This window comes from Plectropomus leopardus, chromosome 6 (genome assembly GCF_008729295.1).
Source record: "Plectropomus leopardus isolate mb chromosome 6, YSFRI_Pleo_2.0, whole genome shotgun sequence".
In the NCBI taxonomy this organism is placed as follows: domain Eukaryota; kingdom Metazoa; phylum Chordata; class Actinopteri; order Perciformes; family Serranidae; genus Plectropomus; species Plectropomus leopardus.
Window position 1 is genome coordinate 35090225 of NC_056468.1, and position 25522 is coordinate 35115746.

At 37.7% G+C, this 25522-nt stretch overlaps 1 protein-coding gene across 1 annotated transcript; it reads left to right on the forward strand.

The window, feature by feature from the left end:
- The first annotated feature begins 1138 nt into the window (after window positions 1-1138).
- Window positions 1139-21349, forward strand: cnot6l (CCR4-NOT transcription complex, subunit 6-like). The gene is given in 14 exon segments (XM_042487922.1): window positions 1139-1250; window positions 4887-4977; window positions 4980-5010; window positions 7516-7702; window positions 8871-8956; window positions 9381-9470; window positions 9642-9710; window positions 10313-10354; window positions 10357-10469; window positions 11352-11506; window positions 12848-12999; window positions 14442-14669; window positions 15413-15624; window positions 17997-21349. Coding segments are annotated over 13 exon segments (1668 nt in total). The 5' UTR covers window positions 1139-1250; window positions 4887-4896; the 3' UTR covers window positions 18219-21349.
- The last annotated feature ends 4173 nt before the right edge of the window (window positions 21350-25522 follow it).

Here is a 25522-nt window from a genome sequence, read left to right on the forward strand (position 1 = left end):
TATGTATCTTTATATGATATTAAACTGAGATTTAAATCGAGTTCCACCTGGGAGGTACATCCACACCTCATGCAAAATACTGTCAGTCTAAAATTACATTAACCATTCGTAAATACTAAAAACTCTTATATTCAGCATATGTTTGATATAAACATTGTTGTGTATTTATGTAAATTTATGACTTTTAGGAACAGAAAAGAGAGAAAAAATACCAAAATCAAAATTTTGATTGAAACCCTGTTTGCTGAATTTTCTAGTGGCTTCTATGTAATGTAAAAATACACATGAATCTATCATTAACAATCTATTTATATCTTTATATGATATAATACGGAGATTTAAAATGAGTAACACTTGAGAATTAAAATAATTTCTTACTGCGAAAACTCTTAATCTGTATCTAAAAGCTAATTTCCAGAGTCCACTTTCATATTCGGGATGCATTTATGCACCAATCCTCATTATTTAAGTAAATATATGACTTTCAGGAACACTTAGCATTTCCAAAATTTTGAATGAAAACCTGCTTGCTCTCTTTTTGTGATTGGACTGAGATTTAAATTAATTTCCACTCAGACATTAAAACCAGACCTTCTGCAAAAAAAAAAAAAGTCTTTTTTGCATTAATTACTGGCAAATACTAAATGCTTAAATGAGATACAAAGTTACTTTATAGAAATGTCAGAGTCCACTTTCATAATTGGGATGTTTTATACAGCAATCCTCACTAATTTAGCCCTATAAATATATGAATTTTAGAAACATTTAGCCATTTCCAGAAACTGTACAGAAATTCACAAATTCTCAATTTTTAATGAAAAACTGCAAGCCGAATTTTCTAGTGGCTTATATTTATACCAAAAAGACACATGAATTGATCAATTTCAATCTATTTATCTCTTTTTATGATATTAAACTGAAATTTACATGGAGTTTGGTCTTGCTTTGGGCTAGTACAGAAAATGCTACATCCGCAATGGGATTTCTTTATGGTGGCTGCAGGGTCTTGTGTTTTATCTTGTTGTTATTTAAAAAAAAAAAAAAGGAATAAAGTTCAAATAACATGAAGATGCATGCATTTAGGAAATCCGGGGATGCGCGCCGTGTGCGGACGAGGACGAGCGGAAGTCGCGTTTGTTGTTCTTCCTTCTGTTTCCGAGACGTTCAGGGTCTAAACGGGTTCACCAGCCGTGTCTGCATGTCTCTACCAGTTCCCTCTAAAAATCGTCTTCTACCGCTCCCGAATGAAGGTAAAAACAACTCTGATTTTGTTCTGAAGCTGCGAACACTTCATCCAGGTCGCCCCGGGTTACATTTCACAGTTAAATCCGCTTCCGATCGCACCAACTCGGTCTACCCCCGCAGTCCGCCTCGGTGAGCCCGGGCAGCGTGCGCTCTGCTGCCGCCAGCCAAACTAATCCAGCGCCGTGCTCCGGAGCTCCCCCGGCGGGTCACCTGTCTGCGCGCTGTTTGGGTGATATTTGCCCAGTTTTGAACATGTTGAAATGTTTAAGTAGATAAATCGGGAGGGGCGTGTTTACCTCGTTGCCAGGTGTGACAGCTGGTGAGCGGTGGGGGCCGGACTTGTCCTGCACGGGCCCCCGTCCATGTAACGTTACGTGCTTGTCACTTTTGACATTACTGCTATGTTTGGACTCTCAGCTGTTGGCGCAGTTGTCATTGCTGCATATTTTCCATTTACAAAAAAAAAGAAAAAAAAAAAACAAACTCCCGCCTTGTTATAATAAAATAACTCAAATGCAACAGATTCACGCACTACTCGTCTCAGCTCCCCCCGGACAAATGTGATCACCCCCCGGCTTGTTGTGATGAAAGACGCCGTCGCAGGCGTCTCCGTGCGCGGTGATATGACCCGCCGCCAGCAGGCCGTATATCTGCCCGCGGCCGCTTACTTGTGACCCAGAAGTGTGTAAACAAGTTATGTAAGTCTTCTCCAAACTTGTTCACCCTCAGTCACGGCGGCTGGGTGCATATCTATCACGCACCCCGTTTCTTTTTTTGTTCTCTCTTCGCACACTTGTTCTGCTCACACGCACGATGTTCACAAGTCAGTGGATACTAAACAACAAGTCACGCAACATAATGTGCGCCCCTGAGCCGTGCAGGCTGCAGGCCGACAGCAGGGGAGGTTAAATCAGCTGCAGGCTCCTGCTGTAAGCCGGGAGGCTTTCTGAGAGGACCTCCTGCAGACTGCATGGCCGCACAGCAAATGTGATTATTGCGAGTGTATTTTTTTTTATCTTTGACTTTGTAAGTTGTTTTTTTTTTATCATATATGTTTACTGCTCTCAAGAACTACTCACGGTGTCTAAGAAAAAGCGTTTGAAGTTGATATAAGCAAACAGATTTTTCATATGCTCAGAACACCATGTTACTTACATTTTAAGGCAACTTTAAGGCTTTTTATTGGTTGCAGTAATTAAAGTCTGAGTTGGTGTCATGTCTCCTATCCTGACACATATATTATAAGACTTTATTAATCCCACACTGGGGAAATTCACACATAACAGCAGCTAAAGAGTCAAAGAAAAATGCAAAAAAGTGACCGAGTTTCTGAAAAAATCATAAAATATTACACAAATTAGAGAAAATAAAATAAATCTATATATACTATATACACCTTTTACTTAAACAGCAGATACTGTATTACCACGATTGGTAGTTGCACAGGATAACTGAAATACACATGGTGTAAAGTATATTTACTGTCAAAGTATCGAACTTTAGCCTATAAATATTATTGTGCTGTAGGAAACTGCACAGCATGTTGCACAGTATAAATATTCAAAAAATGAAAATGTACATATGTCAATATTTATGATGATTATGGTAAAATAGAACATATACAACCTGAGGCAGAAATACTGCAAAAGTAGCTGAAATGTTTAGAGTCATATAATTATACAGTTATATTTAATGTTAGTGACATTATTCTTGTGTTTTCCTGCTTTGGGAAAATAACATTCTGGTTACTTTTTGTAACACAATCTGTGTTATGAATTGAAATAAATGTGATATATGATGTAAATACTGAGAGGTGGCCTAAAAATGTGCTTTTCACAAACATTAATATGCATCCTTTTTGGAGCACAGGGCTGCAGATATTTCAAATGAGCTTAAATTTAACATATTTCTATGGTTTTAGGAATATATCATGATTGATGTGTGCAAAATCACATGTAAAATAATTGTGTCCTGCTGTTATACACTACATGAGCCCTAACTCTTCACATATGTAAAACAACAATTAAAATAACTGTAATACCTAATTTTGTTAGTTTTATATTTGTTACTTTAGTTTATACACGCAGTAGTACGCTGCATTGACACCTGGATGTCCATTTGGATCAATAAAGTTTCTTTTTGTAAAAAATATTACATCGTTTGATCCTCATGATACAATTTCAGTGAATGTCCTATTAAAGGCCAAATTTAATTTTCCAGCCTTAAATCAACGATGTATTTGAAAACTTACTGTTTTGATGATTAAAAATAAGTTTGATAAGTCACCTAAAGTCAAGATTCAGACCCGTTCCTCTCTGACCTTTTCATTTTTCATTTTATTTATTTGTCTGTTTATTTATTTATTTTGTTTGTTTTTTAATTCTAGAAGCTTTATTAACCCATGTTGTTGTTATTATTTTATTTTATTTATTATTATTATTATTATTATTATTAAGAATTGACTCCATTGCAGCTGTAAGCGATTACGGACATGTTTTCCCTTGTTTGTCCTTTAATCACCAGAATTTACTTTCTGCCTGGATTCAGCTTAAATCACGTGATGTGAGGAAGGTGATGATGAGCGATCTATGACTGACGCGAGTGTCTCAGCTCTTTATAGACGTCGGCTTTCATTTGAGCGGCGAAACCGTCCTCCAGATGCTTCCTCTGCCGTTTGGCTCCGATTCGGTCGAGGATTTGCCAGCAAACGTTGTCTGAGGCAGCTGAGCTTACTGCTTCCACCTGCCTCGTTTTTTTAATATTTAAATGGGTAGGAAAATATTTTACAGGTGGCTGCAGGATTTTGGGGGTTTGCCGTTCACTGAGACTTGCACGTAAAAAAAAAAATGATATCTTTTTTTCATCTGTCTGAGCAGAAATTTAGGTCTGAAACAAGAATCACACACCAGACAGATGATTTGGTGCTGAAGGACTCAGACTGGATAATAACATTTCTTATCTTTAACAAAACAAAGTGTGTTTGAAAACAGACTGCAAGACTTTTTTTTTTAATTTGTTGTAGAGTTAAAAAAAATAGTTAATTGCCATTAGCAAGTTTTTTTTATTTTTATTTTTTCTGGATTTTTGACTTTATTGATAAGACAGCTGATAGATGGGAAGGTGGGAGATCGCTGATTGGTGATTGTTTGATTACTTTATCAGGCAAAAACTACATCTTTGGGCTGTTTTTTGGACAAAATCGGGGATTTTAAGACATGGTTTTGGACATTTTTGTTCAAAAATATGATATGATATGATATGATATGATATGATATGAATATATATTCTTTCTTTTTTTTTTAGGCTAAATCATTAATCAGTTTAATAATCAAGACTGTAAAGGCGTGGTAATAATAACAACAACGGCCCTTTTTTACTGTGTTAACGACCAAATATTCACTCAAAACCATCTTTGCAAAAATATCTTTTTATCTCTAAGTATCACTGTTTTATTTAGTATAGTATTGAATTGTTAAAATGTGTTCTTTAATTAGATTTTTTTGTCATAATTATTTAACGGTTTTAGTCTGGGCTCCTGTGGAGTTTTTCTTGCATGTTTACACTCCTCTTCTGTCATCTCATGAGTGTTTCTTGGTTTCTGCATTTTCACTAAAATCTCTGTTTCTGGCTTTATTTTTCAGATTAACAGGTATGCCAAAGGAAAAATATGATCCTCCAGATCCCCGCAGATGTTACACCATTATGCCAGCGGAGGAGGCGGCCAGTGGGAAGAAAAGTCTTACTGGGCCGAGCTCGAGATTTCTGGTCAGTCTGACAAACTCGCTCTGGGATTGTTTCCATAAAAATATCCCCTCTGAAGCCTTGAAGCTCAGGTGTAAATCTGTACCCGAACTGGACCAGCAGAGCCCAGCATGGAAAACCAGCACCGTCATTTATTTTGCAATATTAGAGCATTTAGGAAATGCTGGCTTCATGCTGGTCCCTGACACCCTGTCCGCTTTTCCCAAAACATGATGGCCAAACGTTAAAAAATATATACAAATCTGAGATGAAGCAGAATATCAGTAAAGTTTTCGGTATTATCTCACTCAGACCGTACTCTCTGTGCAAACTGAAGCTGAGCTGTACTTTTTAGTTTCTGCAGATTTATCAACAGAAAAATTAGTTAATAATTGATTAATCATTTGAAATGCATTTGGTTTGGGACATTTATTTGATATTTTCTGACATTTTATAGACCAAACGATGAACTGATTAATCAAGAAAATATTCAGCAGATGAATCAATCATGAAGTTAATCACAAGCCGCAGCCCAATGAGAAAAAAAATCCCATCAAAGGATTCCCAGATAAGATAATGAAGATCTATGAACCACATCATTGAAATTATTTTGACCCCAAAACCTCAGATGTCCACTGACGGCGACGGGCAGAATCACGGGCGTTTCAGGTTAAATCAGTTCACAGCTGAATGAATGTGAAACTGAAAAAAAAGAGTTATTAATGGTTAATTAATTCTCCCTGGAGGGTTTAAAGTTAATAATAAACATGCAGAAGAGGTTAATGTTTTATGTTATTTGATCTTTTATATATCTACATATTAGATATGGAATAGTCAGCGACAAGACAGTTTTTACAAGCGTTTAACCCTTTGAAACATGAGCAAATTGTTTTGTTTTTTTTTCAAAAACATTGGAAAAAAGCAATCAGAAACTTGGCATGAGATGCCCCGCCAATTGCTAAAAAAAAACTGTAAATGGTGATGAGAAAACGACCTGAAAATTAGCTCTAAAAAAGAGAGTGAATCATTAGAAAAATATCAAATAATTAGGGAAAAATATCAAGAAAATTATATAATTATTACCAATATATATATATGAAATCAGTTCACAGAAAAAAAATATTTTTTTAATTTATTATTATTTGTATTTAATCTTATCAATTCTTTTATTTTTTTTGTTCTTTTACTTTTCTTTTTAGAGTTTGATTTCAGATGATTTTCTTATAGATTTTTACAAATTTCTTCCTAATTTTGGGATAATTTCTTGTTGTTTATTTACAAATTTCCTCTTTCTATATTTTTGTGGGAAATCAAGCCAATTTTCTCCGGTTTCAAAGGGTTAAATCCCTTTGAAACCGGAGATTCTTCCTAATCCAAACATTTTTTTGTACTTTCATTTAGTTTGTTTTGTCTTTTTGTTTAAAGTCTTTAAGTCTTTTAAAGGGCCATAATGGAGCACAGAGTTCTCCACCGGTGCTCTGCTCGAGTCCATCAGTCTGATTTTAGTGTCACAAGATGAAACATGATGATCTTCATTCTGTTTCATGTGATTTTCCACCCTGAACAACAATTATTTTCGGTTATAAAAACTGAATTTACTTCTTGTTTTGGAAGGAAAAAGATCTAAAATTAAAATAGTTTGAAAGGAAAAGGATGTTTGTCTTAAAGAGCTGCAGCCTTTTGTGTTTAAGTGACCTCTGCGCACTTTTCTTGTTTCAGCACATTTTCTACAACTTATGGACTTCCTGTCAATAAAAGTCATACAAATCCATTTGGGACTGACAAAAATGACGTCCCTGAATATCTATCAGCCAACAGATTTTTTTTTTTTTAATTCAAAAGTTCAACATTTTCATACACGACTGCAGTTGAGTGATTGAAATTTGGATCAAGCTTTGAAAAAAATGGTTAATAAAATGTCTCTCATAGGGAGGACCTTGCAAAAAATAGCATTTTTGTCCTTTTAAGTTTATCTTATTATTGAATCTAATTATATGGATCTTGTGTTTGCAATTGTTGATTATTGATTGATTGAATTTTAGGATTTTAAATCTTTCTGCTCGTTTGGTTCTGTGGTTTCATTTATCACAAAGCTCAGATATAAAACAAATGTGTTTCTTATTGAAGTTTGTTTTATTAACCCTTAGGGACTATTGGGTGTATTTTTTCTTTGAAAATTCCTTTCAAGTTCAATTTCTTTGAATTTGAAATTTGTCATTTTGACATATTGTCATATTGTCATTTTGTCATATTTTGCATTTGAAGAAAATAATGTCACAGTCATTGCTGCAACTAATTACTGAAATAATTCAGGCTGTGATAAAAAAAAAAAAAAAAAAGTAGAATATTAAAAATCATTCAATTTTTGTGTGTATTTTTTCATCTAAGAACGTAGTGATACTGTGACAAAAACCTGGCATTTAAAGGGTTAAAATTCTGAAAATAAATGAATATTTGATATTTATGATTAGAACTGATGTTGGTTAAAAAATAACTCGCTCTGTTGTCCCCGTGTCTGTCTTGATGCAGGACGTGTGAGGAGTCTGAGCAGCTCGTTATGGACACTCACCCACCTGACGGCGCTGCACATCAACGACAACAACCTGAGCCGCATCCCGCCGGACATCGCCAAGCTGCCCAACCTGGTCTACCTGAACCTGTCGTCCAATAAGCTCCGCAGCCTGCCCGCCGAACTGGGCAACATGGTCTCTCTCAGGTAGGCCGGTCCCGTTCAGCAGAAACACCTGTAGAGAATTCAGAGACATTAAGAGACGCCAACACGCAAAATAGACTTTTTTAATATGACAAGAAAAACTGTGTTTATGCTTTACACAGATCTGCAGAGAATGGTTGAGTAATCTGTGATCTGGAGAAAAATCACAGTATTACAGTATAAATATATATATATAGAGAGAGAGAGAGATAGAGATAGATAGATTTCCCTTTTTTCCTTTACACTTTGTGTTTAAGTATCCTGTTTTATGTATTTCTTGTTTTTTTATTGGATTAAGGTTTTCTGACTGTTTACTTGTTGTCTTTTATCTTTTGTCGTATTTCTCTGTAAAATGTTTTTTTTGTTTTAAGTTGGGGGGGGGGGGGGGGGGGGGGGGGGCTTGTTTGTATAAGCGTCTAGATTTTTATCTGTATTTTATGCAGTTCTTACTGTGTGCAAATAAGCTGAACTAAACACTCAACACAAACATAAATTACACTGTTAATTTAGTTTTTGCTCATAAACCTAAAATTCAGACCGTGGCATTTCAACTTTTAGACCAGATGTGAATGTCTAAGTGTAATAAATAATATCTTAAATATTGAGGACTTATGCTTTGCAAGTTTGCCATGTGGTTTTTTAAAAGTTTTTTTAAGCAAACAATCCTTCGTCTCAGTCAGTGAATGCTGAGATTTGCCTGCTTGTTTGAAATTTACCTTAATCTCGATAATGACTTCATTTTTACAAAGCTTTCACTGCACTTAACAGTGTATACTTTGTCCTGAAAAATAAATCATTCTTTGGATTCATTCAGGGTATTATGAGCCGAACAATCCCAAAGCACAAAAGAGAAGTGATTAAAAACAGGATGATTAAAAACGCAGCGATCAAACGCTCAGAAGAAAGAGAGAGATTATAAAGTGTGTGGGTGGAGGTAGTTATCCTGCAGGCTCCTAAAAGCATCTCATCTCTAAACTGACAGACAAAAAACAAAGATGACAAGCAAAGACACATTTTTTCTGGAAAATATAATTGAAGTGACAACAAAGGACAACGTGGTCGATGTTTGGACACCGGTAAAAATCAATGACGGGGAATTACCACACTGTCAGATCAAATCTGTGAAGAAAGACAGAAAAACACTGATCATTTTTGTCCCGTTTTCCTGCAGGGAATTGCTTTTAAACAACAATCTTTTACGAGTTCTGCCTTATGAACTTGGGAGGCTTTTCCAGTTACAAACCTTGGGGCTAAAAGGTGAGTTTTTTCTTTTCATTATTAAAAGTATTTGAGGTATTTCAACTAATTAAAATCTGACAGTTGTAAATCACTTTCTGGGGCTGAAAGGTGAGTCTTTTGTTTTTGTTATTAACAATGTTTTAGATATTTCAACTAATTTAAAAATTCTGCCAGTTGTAAATCACTATTTGGGGCTAAAAGTCGAGTCTTTTCTTTTTATTATTAAAAAAATTTTAGATATTTCAACTAATTAGAATCTGACAGTTGTAAATGACTGATATATTTATCAAATGTAGGTGAATTCTAGTTGCAAATAGTCATAATTTGTGGATATTTTCTTAAAAACTCAACATTTCTCATCTGATTTTCAAAGCAGCTGCTGAAATAAGAGTGCTTTCCATTTTTAAATGTAATTTATTTGAATAATGTGGTTGTTTTGCAGGAAACCCTTTGTCCCAAGACATCCTCAATCTGTACCAGGAGCCGGACGGAACCAGAAAGCTTTTGAACTACATGCTCGACAATCTAGCAGGTAAACAGCTCGGCAGCTTCACCTCACGACGGTTTTATTTGAGCTCATGCATATTTAACCTGCAGTTTATAGTAAACCTGAGCAACGCAGGTGTATCAGGCAGGTAGACCATTGTGTTTGTCACAGACCGTCGAGCGCTCGTCCCTAATTTGCCTCTGCTCCGTTTTGCAGTGCACCCGGAGCAGCTCCCCCAAAGACCTTGGATCACTCTGAAAGAGCGAGACCAAATGAGTTCCACAGGTACGTTCATCGGGGTTAAAGTTCACCCCAAATAAAAACTACATATTTTTACTCTCGCCTGTAGTGCTATTTGTCAGTCTAGATTGTTTTTGTTTTCGGTTGCTGAATGACTTTTACAAGGTGTTGAAGCAGTGATGCAAGACAGCGTAGAGTTTCTTTTAGTTGTAGGATGAAACTCACTAACAACTTAATTCTTTATTTATAACGCATAGTTAACAAAATGTGTGTTTCAGTTTGAGTGGAGCCAAAAACTAAGAACTCGCTGATATGACAAAAGAAAAACACGACTGATCTTTTCTTAATGTTTGACATGGAAGATTTAGTAATAAAGCAAGTGTTTATTATCTTTTCTTGAATAAACTCAAAAAAAATTGCCAATGGAGAGTTTTGAAAAACAACTTAAAAAACGTTTAAAAAATGATCAAGTATACAATACAGTACAGTACAATACGATACGATACGATACGATACGATACGATACGATACGATACGATACGATGCACTTTATTGTCCCCTTGGGGGAATTTTTTCACTAAACATCAGAGATGTAAAATTAAAGCTCCATAGATCTCAATGAAAACAATTTTTTTTTTTTTCTGCAGCTGTGTTCACGGTCATGTGCTACAACGTGCTGTGTGACAAGTACGCACGCGACAGCTGTACGGCTACTGTCCATCCTGGGCGCTCAACTGGGAGTACCGCAAGAAAGGCATCATGGAGGAGATCACCAGCTGTGACGCTGACATCATCAGCCTGCAGGTAAATGAGGGACTCCCCAGCTCAAAGCCTCCATGTTTCCCAAATCCTGCAGTCTCCAACCATCCCTCCTCCACGAAATAAAGTCACTGTCAAGTAGACAAAGAGGCCGATATTACGCTAAACTGTCCTCACTATGGGAGACTGTTTTTCTACTGATATCTCTTTAATTGTCTTACAAGCAACCTGGAAGTTGCAAGAGATGAGATAAGATCAACTTTTTTTGATCCCCAGCAGGGAAATTCAGATGTTGCAGCAGCACAAAGGAACAAGTGCAGATTAACAAAGTCAAATTATTAATAGTCATCTTCGTGCATATTGGTCGCGCGCAATGAATGAAGGTGTTTTGTTGGAAAACCTTGTGAAGTTTGTAAAACTGCTCCAGTTGGAGCGGGCTGTCGGACATGTCCGCGCTGCTGGAGCAGACTGTCGGACGCGCGCGCTTGAGAGGGTTGAGAAGCAGTGTCCTGCTTTTGAGAGTTGTGCGCTTGCTGGAATTCGCGTGTTGGAGCTGTCGGACATGTCCGCGCTCTAGCGACCGTCGGACATATTCGCGCTGGAGTGGGCATTCGGACATGTCCGTGCTGGAGATGTTGGACATGTCTAGTCATGTCAAGTTGCTGGAGCAGGCTGTCGGACATGTTGGCGGGCTTTTGCTCATGTTTGAGCTGGAGGTGCTTCAAGATGGAGCATCTGGAATCAGATCTGCCCCATCTGGAACACCAAAACGTGTATTACTTATAATATTTGCAATTCCTTTTTGGCTGATGCTCCCTCTTTCATACACACACACACACACACACACACACACACACACACACACACACATATACACACACATTTTTGACTCCCTTAATTGACATTTCTGGCCCTGCGTGTCTGCAGGAGGTGGAGACGGAGCAGTACTACACTCTGTTTCTGGAAACACTAAAGGAGCGCGGCTACGACGGCTACTTCTGCCCAAAGTCTCGTGCCAAACTGGTTTCCGAGCAGGAGAGGAAACACGTGGACGGCTGCGCTGTGTTCTTCAAGACCGAAAAGTGAGTTAAAGAGCTTCACAGAAGATTAACTGAATATATTTGAAGGTTCGTAGGTTGTGGTTTGCACATTGAAGAACATTAGAAGTGAGAGTGACAGAAGTGAGCTCTACATAAGTGACGATGTTGCGGGCAGGATCACTATTTTTCAAGTTATATTGTTCAAAAGTCTGTAATCTGCCACAATTTGGGTTCAGTCAGATGGCTGAGAGGACTACACTGAATTTTGAATATTATTTCATGTTTTTAGGTTGTTGAAAGTCTACAAATAGATGTTATTTTGTATGATGGTTAGAGAACAAAACGCTGTACAATGGTTCAGCCAGACTGACGACTGAAAAGGCGGAAAAAAGTTGTTTTCATCCTGATGCAGCGCAAATGTTTAACTTTTTTTAAAAAAGATCTGATAAAGAAAATGCAAATGTATGTGTTACCACCCACTACTGTGATGCAAATATTGTGAGTTGATTCATCAAAATAATCAGTAGGTGGCGCTAATTCTTCAGTCAGGTGCCACTGCAGAAGAGGGCGCAATTAGATTATCTAATTAACCCTTTAAAACTGTGGCAAACTGGCTCGATTTCTTTCAAAAACATGAGGAGACAATGAACAATGAATAAAAACGTGCATGCAGATTACCTGAAAATTAGCTATAAATAAGTAATAAATAAATCAAATGAAATATAATAATAATAACAACAGTAGAGTAAATAAAAACAAACAACAAAGAAAATGACCTAAGAAACTGTTTAAAATGTGTAATAATTTTGAAATAGTGGGACATTTCGTACCGAGTTACTCTTTGCCTTTTCCCCATGTTAAAAAAAAAAAAAAAATTAACCAATTTGCTTGGATTTAAAAGTATTAATTCTTGTGAAAGGTGTCCGAATGCAGCAAAGAAGAGTGATGTTGACCCAGGTTACAAAGGGTTAAAACAGTGCCAGTCAAATCTCAAATGAAGGAACACAGTGGACATATAACAACAGAGATACACTGGATAATGGAAATAAAGAGTTTTTTAAAACAAATTGAAAACCAGAGGTTGTTTCGGGGGAGAATGGTCACAACTTTGGATAAATGTTAGTTTGAATCACTGAATTATTCTTCATCTAGGGCACAAACTATTTCAATTGTAAATAATACATTAGGTCTCTGAATTATACCGTTTTTATCTCTGTTTAAAAAGTTCATTACTGAATGAAAAGGAGAAAAATAAAAGTTTAACGGGTGATTCTAAATATGTGTACGGCAGTGTATGTAGTAAAGCAGGGATATTTTTACAGCTGTGAATTTTAGCGCGAGTCCTGCGTGTAAATTTCTGCTGCTTTGCGGATGTTTCTGCAGGTTTACGTTGGTCCAGAAACACACTGTGGAGTTCAACCAGGTGGCCATGGCCAACTCCGAGGGCTCGGAGGTCATGCTGAACAGAGTGATGACCAAAGACAACATCGGGGTGGCGGTTCTGCTCGAGGTCAATAAGGACATGTTCTCCGGTGGTAAGAACAATCTTCAGAGCTCAATACCAAACATGAAACGTTACTGTCCATTGTTCCTGTTGTACTATAATCCGAGTCGACACACTCAGGCTTCAAATGTCGCAGTTTGTCCCTGAGTTTGCGGGACTTTTTCAAGGAACTAAAAGCTTCTTTCAGCTGATGGTTATTTGCGTTTCCACTGCGGTCTAAAGACCCATGCAGATTAGAGAAATATGTCCACTGACGTATCATAAAGCATCATGATGGGAAGAGAACAACTACCAGTCTGGTGAATATTATATTACATTTACTGTAAATTGACTCCCACACATTTATGACTTTAAGTTTACAAAGTGTTACTATAACTGTATAATGGATCCATAGTTGATCTGTTGCCAAAAATAAATGAATAAAATTGCAGTCAGCTTGTAACAAGCAATCCAAAACTATTTGTTGGAAATAAAAGTAAGGTCTTTAAAGTCGATCTGCATCCATGTCTTTTTGCCACAAGGTGTCCCTGTCGACTAATTTAGAAAGTTAGTTTTGATCCGGCTCAGACAACATTTGTATCAAAAATCTGCCACAATCTGTTGTGGCTTATACAGTGCATAACATTAGTATTTATCAGTGATTATTAAACTTTGCAGTGAGTGACATGCAGAGCAATATTCCTAAATTTGTTTAACAACAGTTGACGTACATGCACACTATAACTTCCCCTTTTGTGGTTGATTTCTGTCTTTTTCACTTACGTTCTGTAAGTCTTTCTCTTCCCTGTGATTGTTATTATTTTACTATTTCAGCACTTTCTGACTTTCAGAAGTTGCATCAGCATCCTGTGCTTTTCCATAACCAAAATTCAGCCATGTTTAGGTTTCATTTGGGGTTTTTGTGGGGTCTTAAAGGTCGTTTTCACTCGTAATTTTTTTTCTCGTGTTTAAAACTGGGGTAGGCAATTTAGTGTTGGCTTCATTAGTCAGAAATCCCATAATAAACTTCATATTGATCATATTGTGTGATTATATTGTGTTATTGGCTGCAAATGCAGATGTGCGAACATGTCCCTTCAGATGGTGAAAGCCTGATTCAACTGTGGAGAATCGTGCAGAAACTATTGTAACTCCAGCATTGATCACAACAATCTACGATCTGCAAAACAACCCGAACAAGACGGACTTCTAAAAAAAACTATCAAAACACGTGTTTATCGTGGCAAAGTGTTTCAGAGATAGAGAGAAAACCCTCCTAGTGCACACTTTGGCAAATATTCAATATTCCATGTATAACTGGAATTATTTTATACTGATCTGTATAATTATCAAGATGAACATGATTTTTGTCTAAAACACAGCCGAAACTCTTTGATCCACTTTGTTTATGGCTGGACTGTAGTCTACAGCACAACAAAGTGGGTAAAATAGTGCATATCTGTGTCATAATCGAGTTTTCTTCACTGTCTTCAGGCATGAAGCCACCACAGGAGAGGCAGCTGATCCTGGTGGCCAACGCCCACATGCACTGGGACCCCGAGTACTCGGACGTCAAGTTGATCCAAACCATGATGTTCCTGTCGGAGCTGAAGAGCATCGCTGAGAGGGCCTCGGGCTCCATGGCGACCGGTTCGCCGACCTCCGACCCGTCCTCCATCCCCATCGTCCTGTGTGCTGACCTCAACTCGCTGCCCGACTCCGGTACAACCCTCTCACTTTTTAGCGACTTTGTTTCAGTCTCACACTCTGTCTTTAAATCCTCTTTCATTTATTTTGCTGCAGACCTAGTTTTACACTTAGTTAACCAGGTCACGCGTACCGCCAACAGTCGAATGTTCTGTCGTTATCCCTCCGTTGCACCATGTGTTAGCCAACGTTGCCTCGGCTTGGATCCACTATGTTACGTTACAGAAAAGTATTTCATTCACTCACTTCGAGCTCCCTCTGCAGTCTGTAAAGTCCAAACACGTTTGCGCTTCCGTGACTTCGCCCAAATGCATTTTCTCCGCTTCTTTTCTTTCTTAGCACAGATAAAAAATGCTGCTGTCCATCTTGTATTTATGATTGTTTTTCTTTTTCTTCAAACTTGTTTGTTTACTCTTGATCTCGATAGTGTTGTCATGAGAGTTTGGTGCGTCCAGTTGGCCTCAGCTGGAGTGACGAGTCCTGTTGTCTATGATCCCTCATATTAAGCGCCTGACCCTCCATTTTTAAGTCGTCATAAAAAATCAATGGAAGTTAGTGCATACTTCCAGACTTTTCAGAATCTTTACTTGATGATTTCAGTTTCCCCTTAAGTCAAAAGATGACACGGTTGTACAAATCATATTCGAGTCCTTTATCCCCACAAAGATAAAAACACACAACAGATATAAAATAAGAGGAATATTCCTGATCCACACACTGGATCTGTACAGTATTTTTGCTTTTTTTATATGATCCAGGTGTGGTGGAATACCTGAGTAACGGAGGAGTGGCTGATAACCACAAGGACTTCAAGGAGCTACGCTACAATGAATGTCTGACCAACTTCAGCTGCAACGGCAAAAACGGCAAGAACGGCAACTCGGACGGAAGCATCACACACAGCTTCCAGCTGAAGAGCGCCTACGACAGCAATCTGATGCCTTACACCAACTACACATACGACTTCAAGGTAACAACCTCCTGCGTCGGTTTAAAGACGGAATATGCTGATAATTTTCTAAAAACATGATTGTATTATTTCTGAGTGTCATTTTGGGCTTTTGCCTCTGAATTTATAATTTTTACTATTTACTGATGATGTAATTTTCCCTGTATTTGGAATATGGAGAAATGGAAAGTAGCTACAAACTTTTAGTCTAGTTGAGGATCAAGTTAAAGGACAAACAGTACAATAGTATGTGGTTAAACAAACACAAAACTTACTGTTTTTCTGCAATATTTTCCATAAGCCAGATTGATATGTGGGGTGTTTTAGTCTGTATCATTATGGGTAATCTGTTGTGGGAGATTGCAGATGAAATGGAAAACACTCAACATTACAGCGTCTGAGCTGCGATTTATAGTCTTCTTTTCGACTCTTTTTTAGAAATGTTGGTGGTAAAACGTACATGTCTGTATTTGTTTTGTTTTGTCTTGTGGTCTCTGCTCTGGTTTCTAGTGAGTCATACAGGCGGTTGTCAGACAGATTTGTGTTTTCACTGTTTCTGTTTCTTACTTTGAAAGTTTTCCCTTTACACAAACTGTTAAAATGCAAAGGTTCCTACAGAAACACAGAGTTTATCCTTTTTGGCTCTTTCAGGCAAAATCAAGAATCCCTGTTTTGTGTTTTTTTATGACTCTTATTTTAGTGCATCACACGCATCATCACTTAGTAACTATTTAAACAAGTATAAACAAATGAAGAGAAAGGGAGGTAAAGTGAGTCAAAATGATTAATCCTCCTCCTTTGTCAAGACTACACCGTTTCTTGTTTTTTTGGTCTGGAAACAGTCAGTAGGCGCAGAGGAAAATTTACTTTCCAGGCAAGTGGATGAATCTTTAGATTTAAGAGTTTTTTCCTCTATGCAAACATGAACGCTTCCTATAGACAAAATTTTGTCACTCCAAAGCTGTCCATTTTAGATAATTAATATGTAATTGTGGAAGAGTGATTAATCTCAGACTGACATCTCCAAATCTGAATAATTTTGTGATTTGGCTGAAAAGTCCAGCTGCTGGACTCTCATTTATTTGGCCAAAAGTGCAAAGTTTTCTTTTTGGAGACTGAACATGTGAAATTTTGCATGATGCCTTTGCGGAAAAATACTAAATAGGCAAAATTAAAGCTTAAACTAATTGTCCAGGCCTGGAGAAGTCATGGAATTAGTATGATCCTGGTAAGTTTTGGAAAGGTCATGGGATTTTGTTGTTCGTAATGGAATTGTTGCAGTAATCTTTCATAGATAACCTTCCAAAATTAGTTACATAAAAGCACACTTTTTTTCGTAGCTGTTGACATGACTTAACTCTAATAAGTCAATGTGTGACATTCTGTTTACTTTCATGTAGATTTATTCATTTTCTCCCTGCATTTAATCTCTTCCTCCATGTTTGCCAACTATCTGAAATTTGGTTTAAACAGAGTTTGAATCTGATACTGAAAAACAGCAGCAAAGTAGGGTACGAAAAGTAATCTTCTGACAGTGTGATTAAACAGGTTTTGAACCTGTCCAGGACTACTGTTCATAAATTTGGTCATATTTTGGGTTTGAAGTTTTGTCCATAAAAATCTGTGGTAACCCTGTATGAAGTTACAACCAGCAAGTGGTTTGCTCAGCATAAAAACTGGAAACGGGGAAACTGCTGGTTTGGTTCTGCCCAGAGGTAATAAAATCCACTGAACATCACCTTTAAAAGGTCACAAATCAGCATGTTAGAGAAGTGTTTAATGTCAAATTTAGCCTTGCAAACAAAATTGAAGAAATGTTTTGACAGTTTTACCGTATTTCAGTTTTTTAGGCACCGTTAATAACAAAAAAGTCTAATAATTAAAGATACATTATGAGTTTTAGGCCGTGTTTAGACAAGAACTGGCCCTCTAAAAACTTAAGACTTTTTTAAAAAATGGTAACATTGTGAGAACGATCCCAGTTTACACGGATCTGCAAAAACAACTGAAAACACTGTAGTATCTATGACAGGCCAGTAATTGGCAGTGTTAACTTTGTTAGGACGCATACATCAAGTACAGCCGTGACGTCACCATTTTGACATGATCCGCGCATCACCAGTTTACACGGCGACAGAAGGGGCGGCGCTTTCAAAAGATTACACTCAGGAGTTTCAAAAGTTTGCATTTTCAGGCCCCCAAAACGCCGTTACCATGTGAACGAAAGGCCAAACCGCAACAAAAGTTTAGAGTTTCATGCATGAATCGTTGCCATGTAAACGGCCCCCTAGAGTCAAATTCGGCACCAGTTTTCTCTCGGATGCGGACCAACTCACAGCAAAGCTGGAAGTTCGGCGCTAAACTGATTTCACATGGTGTCTTTGTGTCTGCAGGGCGTTATCGACTACATCTTCTTCTCCAAGACCCACATGAGCGTCCTGGGCCTGATGGGGCCGCTGGACAGCCAGTGGCTCATCGACAACAACATCACCGGCTGCCCGCACCCCCACGTTCCCTCGGACCACTTCTCCCTGCTGGCCCAGCTGGAGCTGCACCCTCCCCCACCCCACACGCTCAACCCCCTCAACGGGCTGCACCTGCCGGTCCACAGGTAGTGCAGCCTGCGAGAGCCCCGCCAACCTTTAAAACACTGTCCCTCCCCACCCCCAGCTTTATACAGGACCCTGTACAGTTTACCAATCATGTTAAAACTCAGAAACCATCCGACCCCTCCGACCCTGAGACACACCTTTCCATAAGGAGTGAAGTATTCGCCCGTTTGTTGCTCCTTTTTGTGTTTTTGCACACTGTAATTGTTTGTTTTATTTCATTTTTTTCTCCCCTTGAAAAGGCTTAATACCAAATGTTTGGGATGAGGTTGCTTTGGTAACTCCCAATGTCAATTTCTTTTATTTTTTGTTGCCTTAGATATGATCGTAACAGCTTACAGACAGCAACAAACCTAAAACCATCAACTTTTTAATGATAAACTACACAAACGTCAGCAGTGAATGTGTGAAATTTCACACAACTGTGAAAAAAAAATCTTTTTTTAGATTAAAAACAACATATTACTGCAGCACCACAATATACAGTTTATGCTGTGTTGAACTGTGTAGAACTGGAACCTGCTGTCACTCCCAAATTAACTGAAAGGTATTTTAATGAGAGAAGTAACACTACAAACAACAGAAAGTAAGAAATGTTTACAAAAAATGTATTTCCATCAGTCGTTTTTGTAAACGCAGATCCTTATTTTCTATTCTGATCAGCAGAGGAACACCAAAATACTTACTTCTATTAAATGTGGAGGAAAAAACTGCAATTTTTAAGGTTAAAAAGTACCGATTGGGCGTTTTAAAAGTAATGTAACAACATGGTAACACTAAATCGTGTTTCTTATAGGAACTACAATATGAATTAATCTGAGCTGCTTGTGAGTCACATAACAGCAATGATAATATTGATGAGTAATATTTCCACATCATTTTGGATTATGTTGCTTGAAGAGGATGTCACATGACTCCCTCTTGCCGGATAGCAAAATCCAAACCTGGAAGCCGCTTCATAGTGAATGTTACAGAGCTGCTTCATTCACTTCTATGAATTTTCTTTTTTCTTGCACCTCTCCGTGATCATTGCTAAATATTTTACCTGCAGACGAATCGTGCTTGCTACCGTTTAGAAGATACAACTTGTGAGTTTTTCTGCAGCACAATGAAGTCATAAAACAATCAGTTCAGGCCAAATGAGAGCTAAAATCCTAAATAATGATAAGCGTCGAAGCCAAATTAGCCCATCAAAACACGTCACACAATCCTGACAATGACCCAACAATGCGCTTTATACTTCTGTGCTTTCAAACACCTATGATCTTAAAAGAGTATCGTCCCGTTTCCGCTCACCTGACTAACCAAAGAATCTGCCCAGAATGAGTGACTTATGATCTGTCGACCGAGATCATATTTATTTATTGGTGTCAGAGAAAAAAAAACCTTCCTGGGAAGAATCTGCCAATGGTTTGTAACCAGGAGCCGAATGTATTTACCAAATGCTCACTATGAAATTAATTGTTGGAGCCTCTTCATGCCAGATTCCTGTGGACTTTGTATATTTGTGTCAGATGATTAGAACTAATAGCCCTTTATGTAAGTTGTAACTCAGGGCTATGCTATGCATCCAGCAGTACCTCTCAAACCGAAGACTCTCAGAGTCGTAGAGCAAAACCAAACAGGAAGCTGTTGGTTTCAAAATCCTCTATAAAGCACAGGTAACGTATGTACTTACATACATATATGTCGTTGTTGTTGTAGAAGTCCCACGTCTTGGTGATTTTTTTTTATATGAAACTGCTGCTGCACTTTTGCTCCACTGGAAAAAAAAAATATCATGGGAAATTTGGATTAGTGTAATTTTTCAGTTGTCAGAAGATGCAAAAAGTGTTTGATAAATTTGGTTTTGACACTTTTTCAAAAATATTTGGTTTAGTTGTAAGACTTTTAAAAGAGGCCTAAGTATTTGTAGGTAGGATTTAATTTGGGATTAACTGGGTAGGACTGGGTATCAATACAAATGTCGTACCTGAGTTTCAGTACAGATGCAAAAGTCTCCTTAACAAAAGGGGCCAAACTTCTTAAATGTTTGTTGTTAAAACCAGTGGCTCAAAATCTGAGGTCAGATGTATAAAACTGTAGATTCACGACTGAAATCGAGTTTGCACAAAGGCAGAAATATGCATTATTTAGTCAGATTTGTCGATGAGGTCATCACTCAATGATTTGAAATTTGATTTATCAATGCACCTTTCATTGACATTTTACAGAACGCTCTGTAAGCTTCAAAAAAAGACAATCTTTATTTTTTACCGTTATGTTTGGGACATTGGGACTCAGCCATACAGCTATTTTGCAGAATATAAAAGACCAAAATTGGCAAAATTTTAATGAAAATCTTAAAGAATTTGTTAAAGATTGCATGAGATTGACATTTACCAATACTCAATGTGACGGACACGTTTCAATTGGTACAAATGAAAATATTGAGGTTTGATACCCAGCCCTACCTTTGCAGAGGGACACAGATCCCATACCCATGCACTCACGGTGTTTAAAATTTTCGGCACATTTAACACACCTGAGATTAAATGAGCTAAAGCAAGAAAAGAGAAGCCATAAATTTTGGGATAAATTGTGTCAGCACAAGACGGCACCCTGTACCTTCAGCTTTAAACCCCGGTCTGATCAGTTTAACCGGCTTTGCTTCATTTGCACTTGATTTGGCGCTAACGCATGCACCTCCAGTTTTGGTGGAGTTGATGAAGTCTATCATTACGAGCATTTAGAGGCCTATACTTCACTCCTAAACTCACCTCACTGGGTTTTCTGGTTTTGTACAACAAGCTGTACATAAATTAAATTGCCTTTGATGACTGGGCGACTTTCACATCTGTGAGGGGAATGTACCATTCTCCGATTAAGGGGCGTATTTTTTCTCACAAATCAAAGATGTACCTGGTGTTGTACTTTTTTTTTCTTTGCCCGGTGCACTAAGATCTCATATGTGAATACCACCTCCACCTGTCTCCGATACTCTTGTAGAGACAAAACTGGTCTCTGTCCAACTATGTTTTTTGAACTACGGGCATTTTCTGTCTCTAGCAAACATGCAGTCTTTCAATTGGTACTTTGTACAATTCAGTATTACCAAGTTTTTGAGAAAAAAGATAAATGTTCTAGGTTTAAAAGCAGTTTTGTCTTGATGGCTTTTATTTCTCCAGTGTCCGCCCAAAGCTCTTCACGCTCTGAGATGATGCTTAATCAAAATTATTTTAATTTCTTCGACTTTGTACTTGATGTTTTCCCCAAAACAGCTTCCCCAGATCCCGATCACACATCATCCAACATCCACAGCCACGTCTTCTGCATTTTCCACAAACTATCATTACCCACAAGCATTTGCCCTCTTAATTTTGTCTCTGTAAAGAGCACCTCGCATACTTTTTCTACAAACAACGTGCCTAGTTTGTACAATTTCTCCAACAGCAGCACTGCCCATGAGACCAAGACGCTCAGAGATTAACCCAGCGCCATCATCCAGCCATCCATCCATCCAGCCATCCAGCCATCCAGCCATCCAGCCATCCATACCCTCATCCCTTAAATCCTTCCTGAACCAACTCTTGGAGATGAAATCACAAGGAATCATTGCTCACTTCAGACTGATTTCTGTTTTTTGGGGTTTTTTTTGATCAAACAGATTTTTTGTATCCATATAACATCAAGGACAAATCATTTCTACCAGATATCTGAAATGCACACTAGTTGTTTCTGCAGTTTTTCTCTGCACAGAGGTTGCTGTAAATTTCACAGGATTGTCACGATCATCATCGCATGTGATTTCTGAATGTAAAAATCCTGTTGTTCAGTATCTGGCCATGTTTTGTTTAAGGTAATTTAGGCTGATTTTCCAGCAATGCAGTCGCGACATGAGGTTTTTGATGGTCGATAAGTCATACGAGGATTATCTGTTAAGGCATTTAGCATTTGGATAGGGTTTGTTGTCTTTTAGCGGCTTTTCCATGTTGAATTTGACGCCCCAGCTAGGCCAAGCTGCTGTGTCCAAACTGAGAAACATGAACTTAAGGGATGCTGCTTAAATGTTTTCTCCCCAATGTATTAACCTGTAACTTGTGATGTGGAAAATGAAGTTCAAAAGAAACCAAAAAAGTGATAAAAATGAGATTATGCAAAATCTGAAGCAAGTTGATACAACCTTTAAAATGAATGGTGTATCGTAAATAATCATTAACGGACAATACTGATTACAAGTTAATGCATTGGTTAGTGTGAAATCAGACTTCAAAGGAGAAAGGCAGCAACTTCTCCTCCGTCTCTTGGTCTGACAATTTAACCCTTTGAAACCTGGCCAAATTGGCTTGATTGTTTGTTTTTTTTAAGAAAACGAAGGCAAAGGCAATGAGCTACATAAGAGGAAATTACCACAAAATTAACAAGAAACTCAAATAATGTTCAACTTTAACTAAAAATTAGTTTAAAAAAATGTAAAAAACTATAATAATTGCAAAATAATATTAAAAAGTTATAATAATTCTGTAACATGATTTAAATATATAATTATGATTATAAATAGAGTTTACCTTTTTAACCCTTGGACATTTTCCCGTAGCTTTAAAATAAATAAATAAATAAATAATCTAAATCTACAAATTCTTGCAATTTCTGCAACATTTCTTTTCATGTTGCTCATTGCCTTTTTCCCCTGTTTTTGAAAGAAATTGCACCAATTTTGTGCGGGTTCAAAGGTTAAAATACTTGTAAAGTGTTTCTGAAAGCAGCACAAAAAGTGATGTTGCTCCAGATTTCAGATTTCAGATTTCAGGGGTTAAAAAACAACTTTACTTTACTGTCTTTCCTTCAAACTTGCAATTGACATCCGTCAATTCCAAGAGTGACAAGAAAAAAAGGAATGCAATGCTGTTTTTTCTGGAAACAAAATATTTATTCCTTGAAGCATTTCTCGAAAAAAGTATTTTAAAGTTGCTGCCTTTCAGCAACTTTGAGCAGATTTTATTCATGTGAAGTGAAACTGAGTGAGGATCCTCAGCCACCAGCAGTCACCAACAACGGTGCTACATTATTTCTCAAGAGGATTTTAAAAAAGAACTGCACTGAAACCTGTTATATGCAACAACAGAGTTAAGTTTCTCATATCAGATTCCAGACAAGCAGCTCTTCACCTGATCGGTTTTCAGTCCAACCAGCCTCCACCGCAGGCGAGAGGAAGCGGGCGGTGAGAGTTTGGTTGGAGGGAAAACTTGCAGCTTTGTGGTGGAGAGCTGCTGAACTTAGACGAAGCGGGTTGTGGAAGCCAAAATGCGCATCGTGTCTGACAAGTAAATGTCAAAAGGTGCAAGACTGCAGTGAAGCAAGTTACTGTAAACCCGCGAGGACGAGAGGAAGTTTATCTAGCGTAGGTGGCAGTGCTGACTTTGTGATTTTCCTCTAACAAAAAAAAATACAGATCTATCCTTTGCAGAGGTCCTTTTACTTTGGTTTTTAAATCCCCTCCCTCAAAAAAGACAAAATCTGCATAAATTAATGAATAAATGAAAAGTCAAAAAGATGTTAAATCACTGAAAGACACTAAATTACCTCATTAGTTTTTCTTTTATGAGAGATAACACAACTTTTCAAAAGGCGATATAGACGATAAAGATGATATTTATATAACTTAAAGGTCCAGGGATCACGATTTTGGGATATATATTGGCAGAAATGTATATAATAATTCAACTAAAATACAAGAAATTTGTGCTCCTTTGTGCTAGCGATGTTTTTATTGGCATAGAATCACCTGAAACTAAGAATTGTTGTTTTTGTTACCGTAGAAAGAGAATGAGTCGCTCCTCTCCAACATAGTCTGCCATGTTTCTACACCTGAGGAGTTTCGGTTGGGTGCAATCGGCGATGTGCCACCTAATGGCACTAAATTATAAAAACAGGAAGACTACATGTTATCTCAATTTTGGATGAAAACCTCCTGCCAGCTATCCTCCTAATTTTGGAAATTTTTATGCTTTTATCATATTTTAAATATTACATCCTCCCCTGTAAATTTACAGTTTTTATCATGATAAACTTATTTTTTCTGTTGCACTTTTCTCAGAGGGAAACTCTGACTGTAAACATAAAGTTTCATTTACTTGTCAGGAGGAGTGCTGCTACTTTCCGAAGAAATTCTGAAATTTGAGTTGTGGGATTTGAAAAAAGCAGGAATTTAGGAAACGGCATGAAATTGCACGATGCAATGTTTCTGCAGTTTGACCTATTTTAACAACTGAAAGTCTCGATGTCTCAGGCCACATTTAGACGAGAACGGCCCTACTGAAAATAGAAAAGTCTGGTCTTTGCGCTTTTAAAAAAAATCTGCGTTCATATGATAACATTGTGAAAACGGATCTGCAAAAACAACTGAAAACACTATAGTGTGCATGCCAGGCCAGTAGTTGGCGGTGTAACTTTGAGAAATAACACTATGTGCATGCGGGAGATGCTGCCATGACGTAACCGTTCTCACAGGGTCCGTGCATTGCAAGTTTACACGGCAGTTTCAGAATTTTGCGTTTTCAGCCCCCCAAAACACAGTTGTCGTGTGACCAAAAGGCAAAACCCCACCACAAGTTTGTTTCGTGCAAGAACCGCTGCCGTGTGAACGGCCCCTCTGACTCCTTTGCTGAGACTTTGAGCACACTTTTTGTTTCTGGTGAGTGAGGAAGTAAGATCCCTGGAGTGCACCTTTTATTAAAGCTGTAAAATGTTTTGCAGGGGGAAGTAAAAAACAATAAAATCAAACACAAATGCAAATGAAAACAAACAATGACACACGGTTTGCAGGAAAATCTGATTTGTTACTCATATCAGATCTTGAACACAGACTGTTCACATCGATATTTGCATGTGACCGGGATATTCATGTCTATTGTTTTTTTTTTTATAAAATTTAAAAGAAGTTGTCGATCATGAAACACTTACATTTGTTTCCTGAATATGTCCGATGGGCATTCTGGTGTTGTTTTTTTATTTTGTTCTCCCACGTTATTTGGCATGTTCAAAATAAAGATCGGATTCGTGTGACCAGAAATGACCAACCTATCTGCATGGGTTGCTGTGGTGAAGACATACGCGTCAGTATCTACGTAGCTACACTGGTGGTGCGGCTTTCCGATGCCAAAGTTTAAGAAATGGAGCGCTGTCACACAAACAAACAAATTCCTCCATAGTAATTGGACATCGCTGTGTCATCATCGGCGCGTCAAATGGTGCAAATGACGAAAAGACACTTTAAAAATTTGATAACGAGACACATCTGTTGAGATTTAATTGGAATCGCACTTAAAACT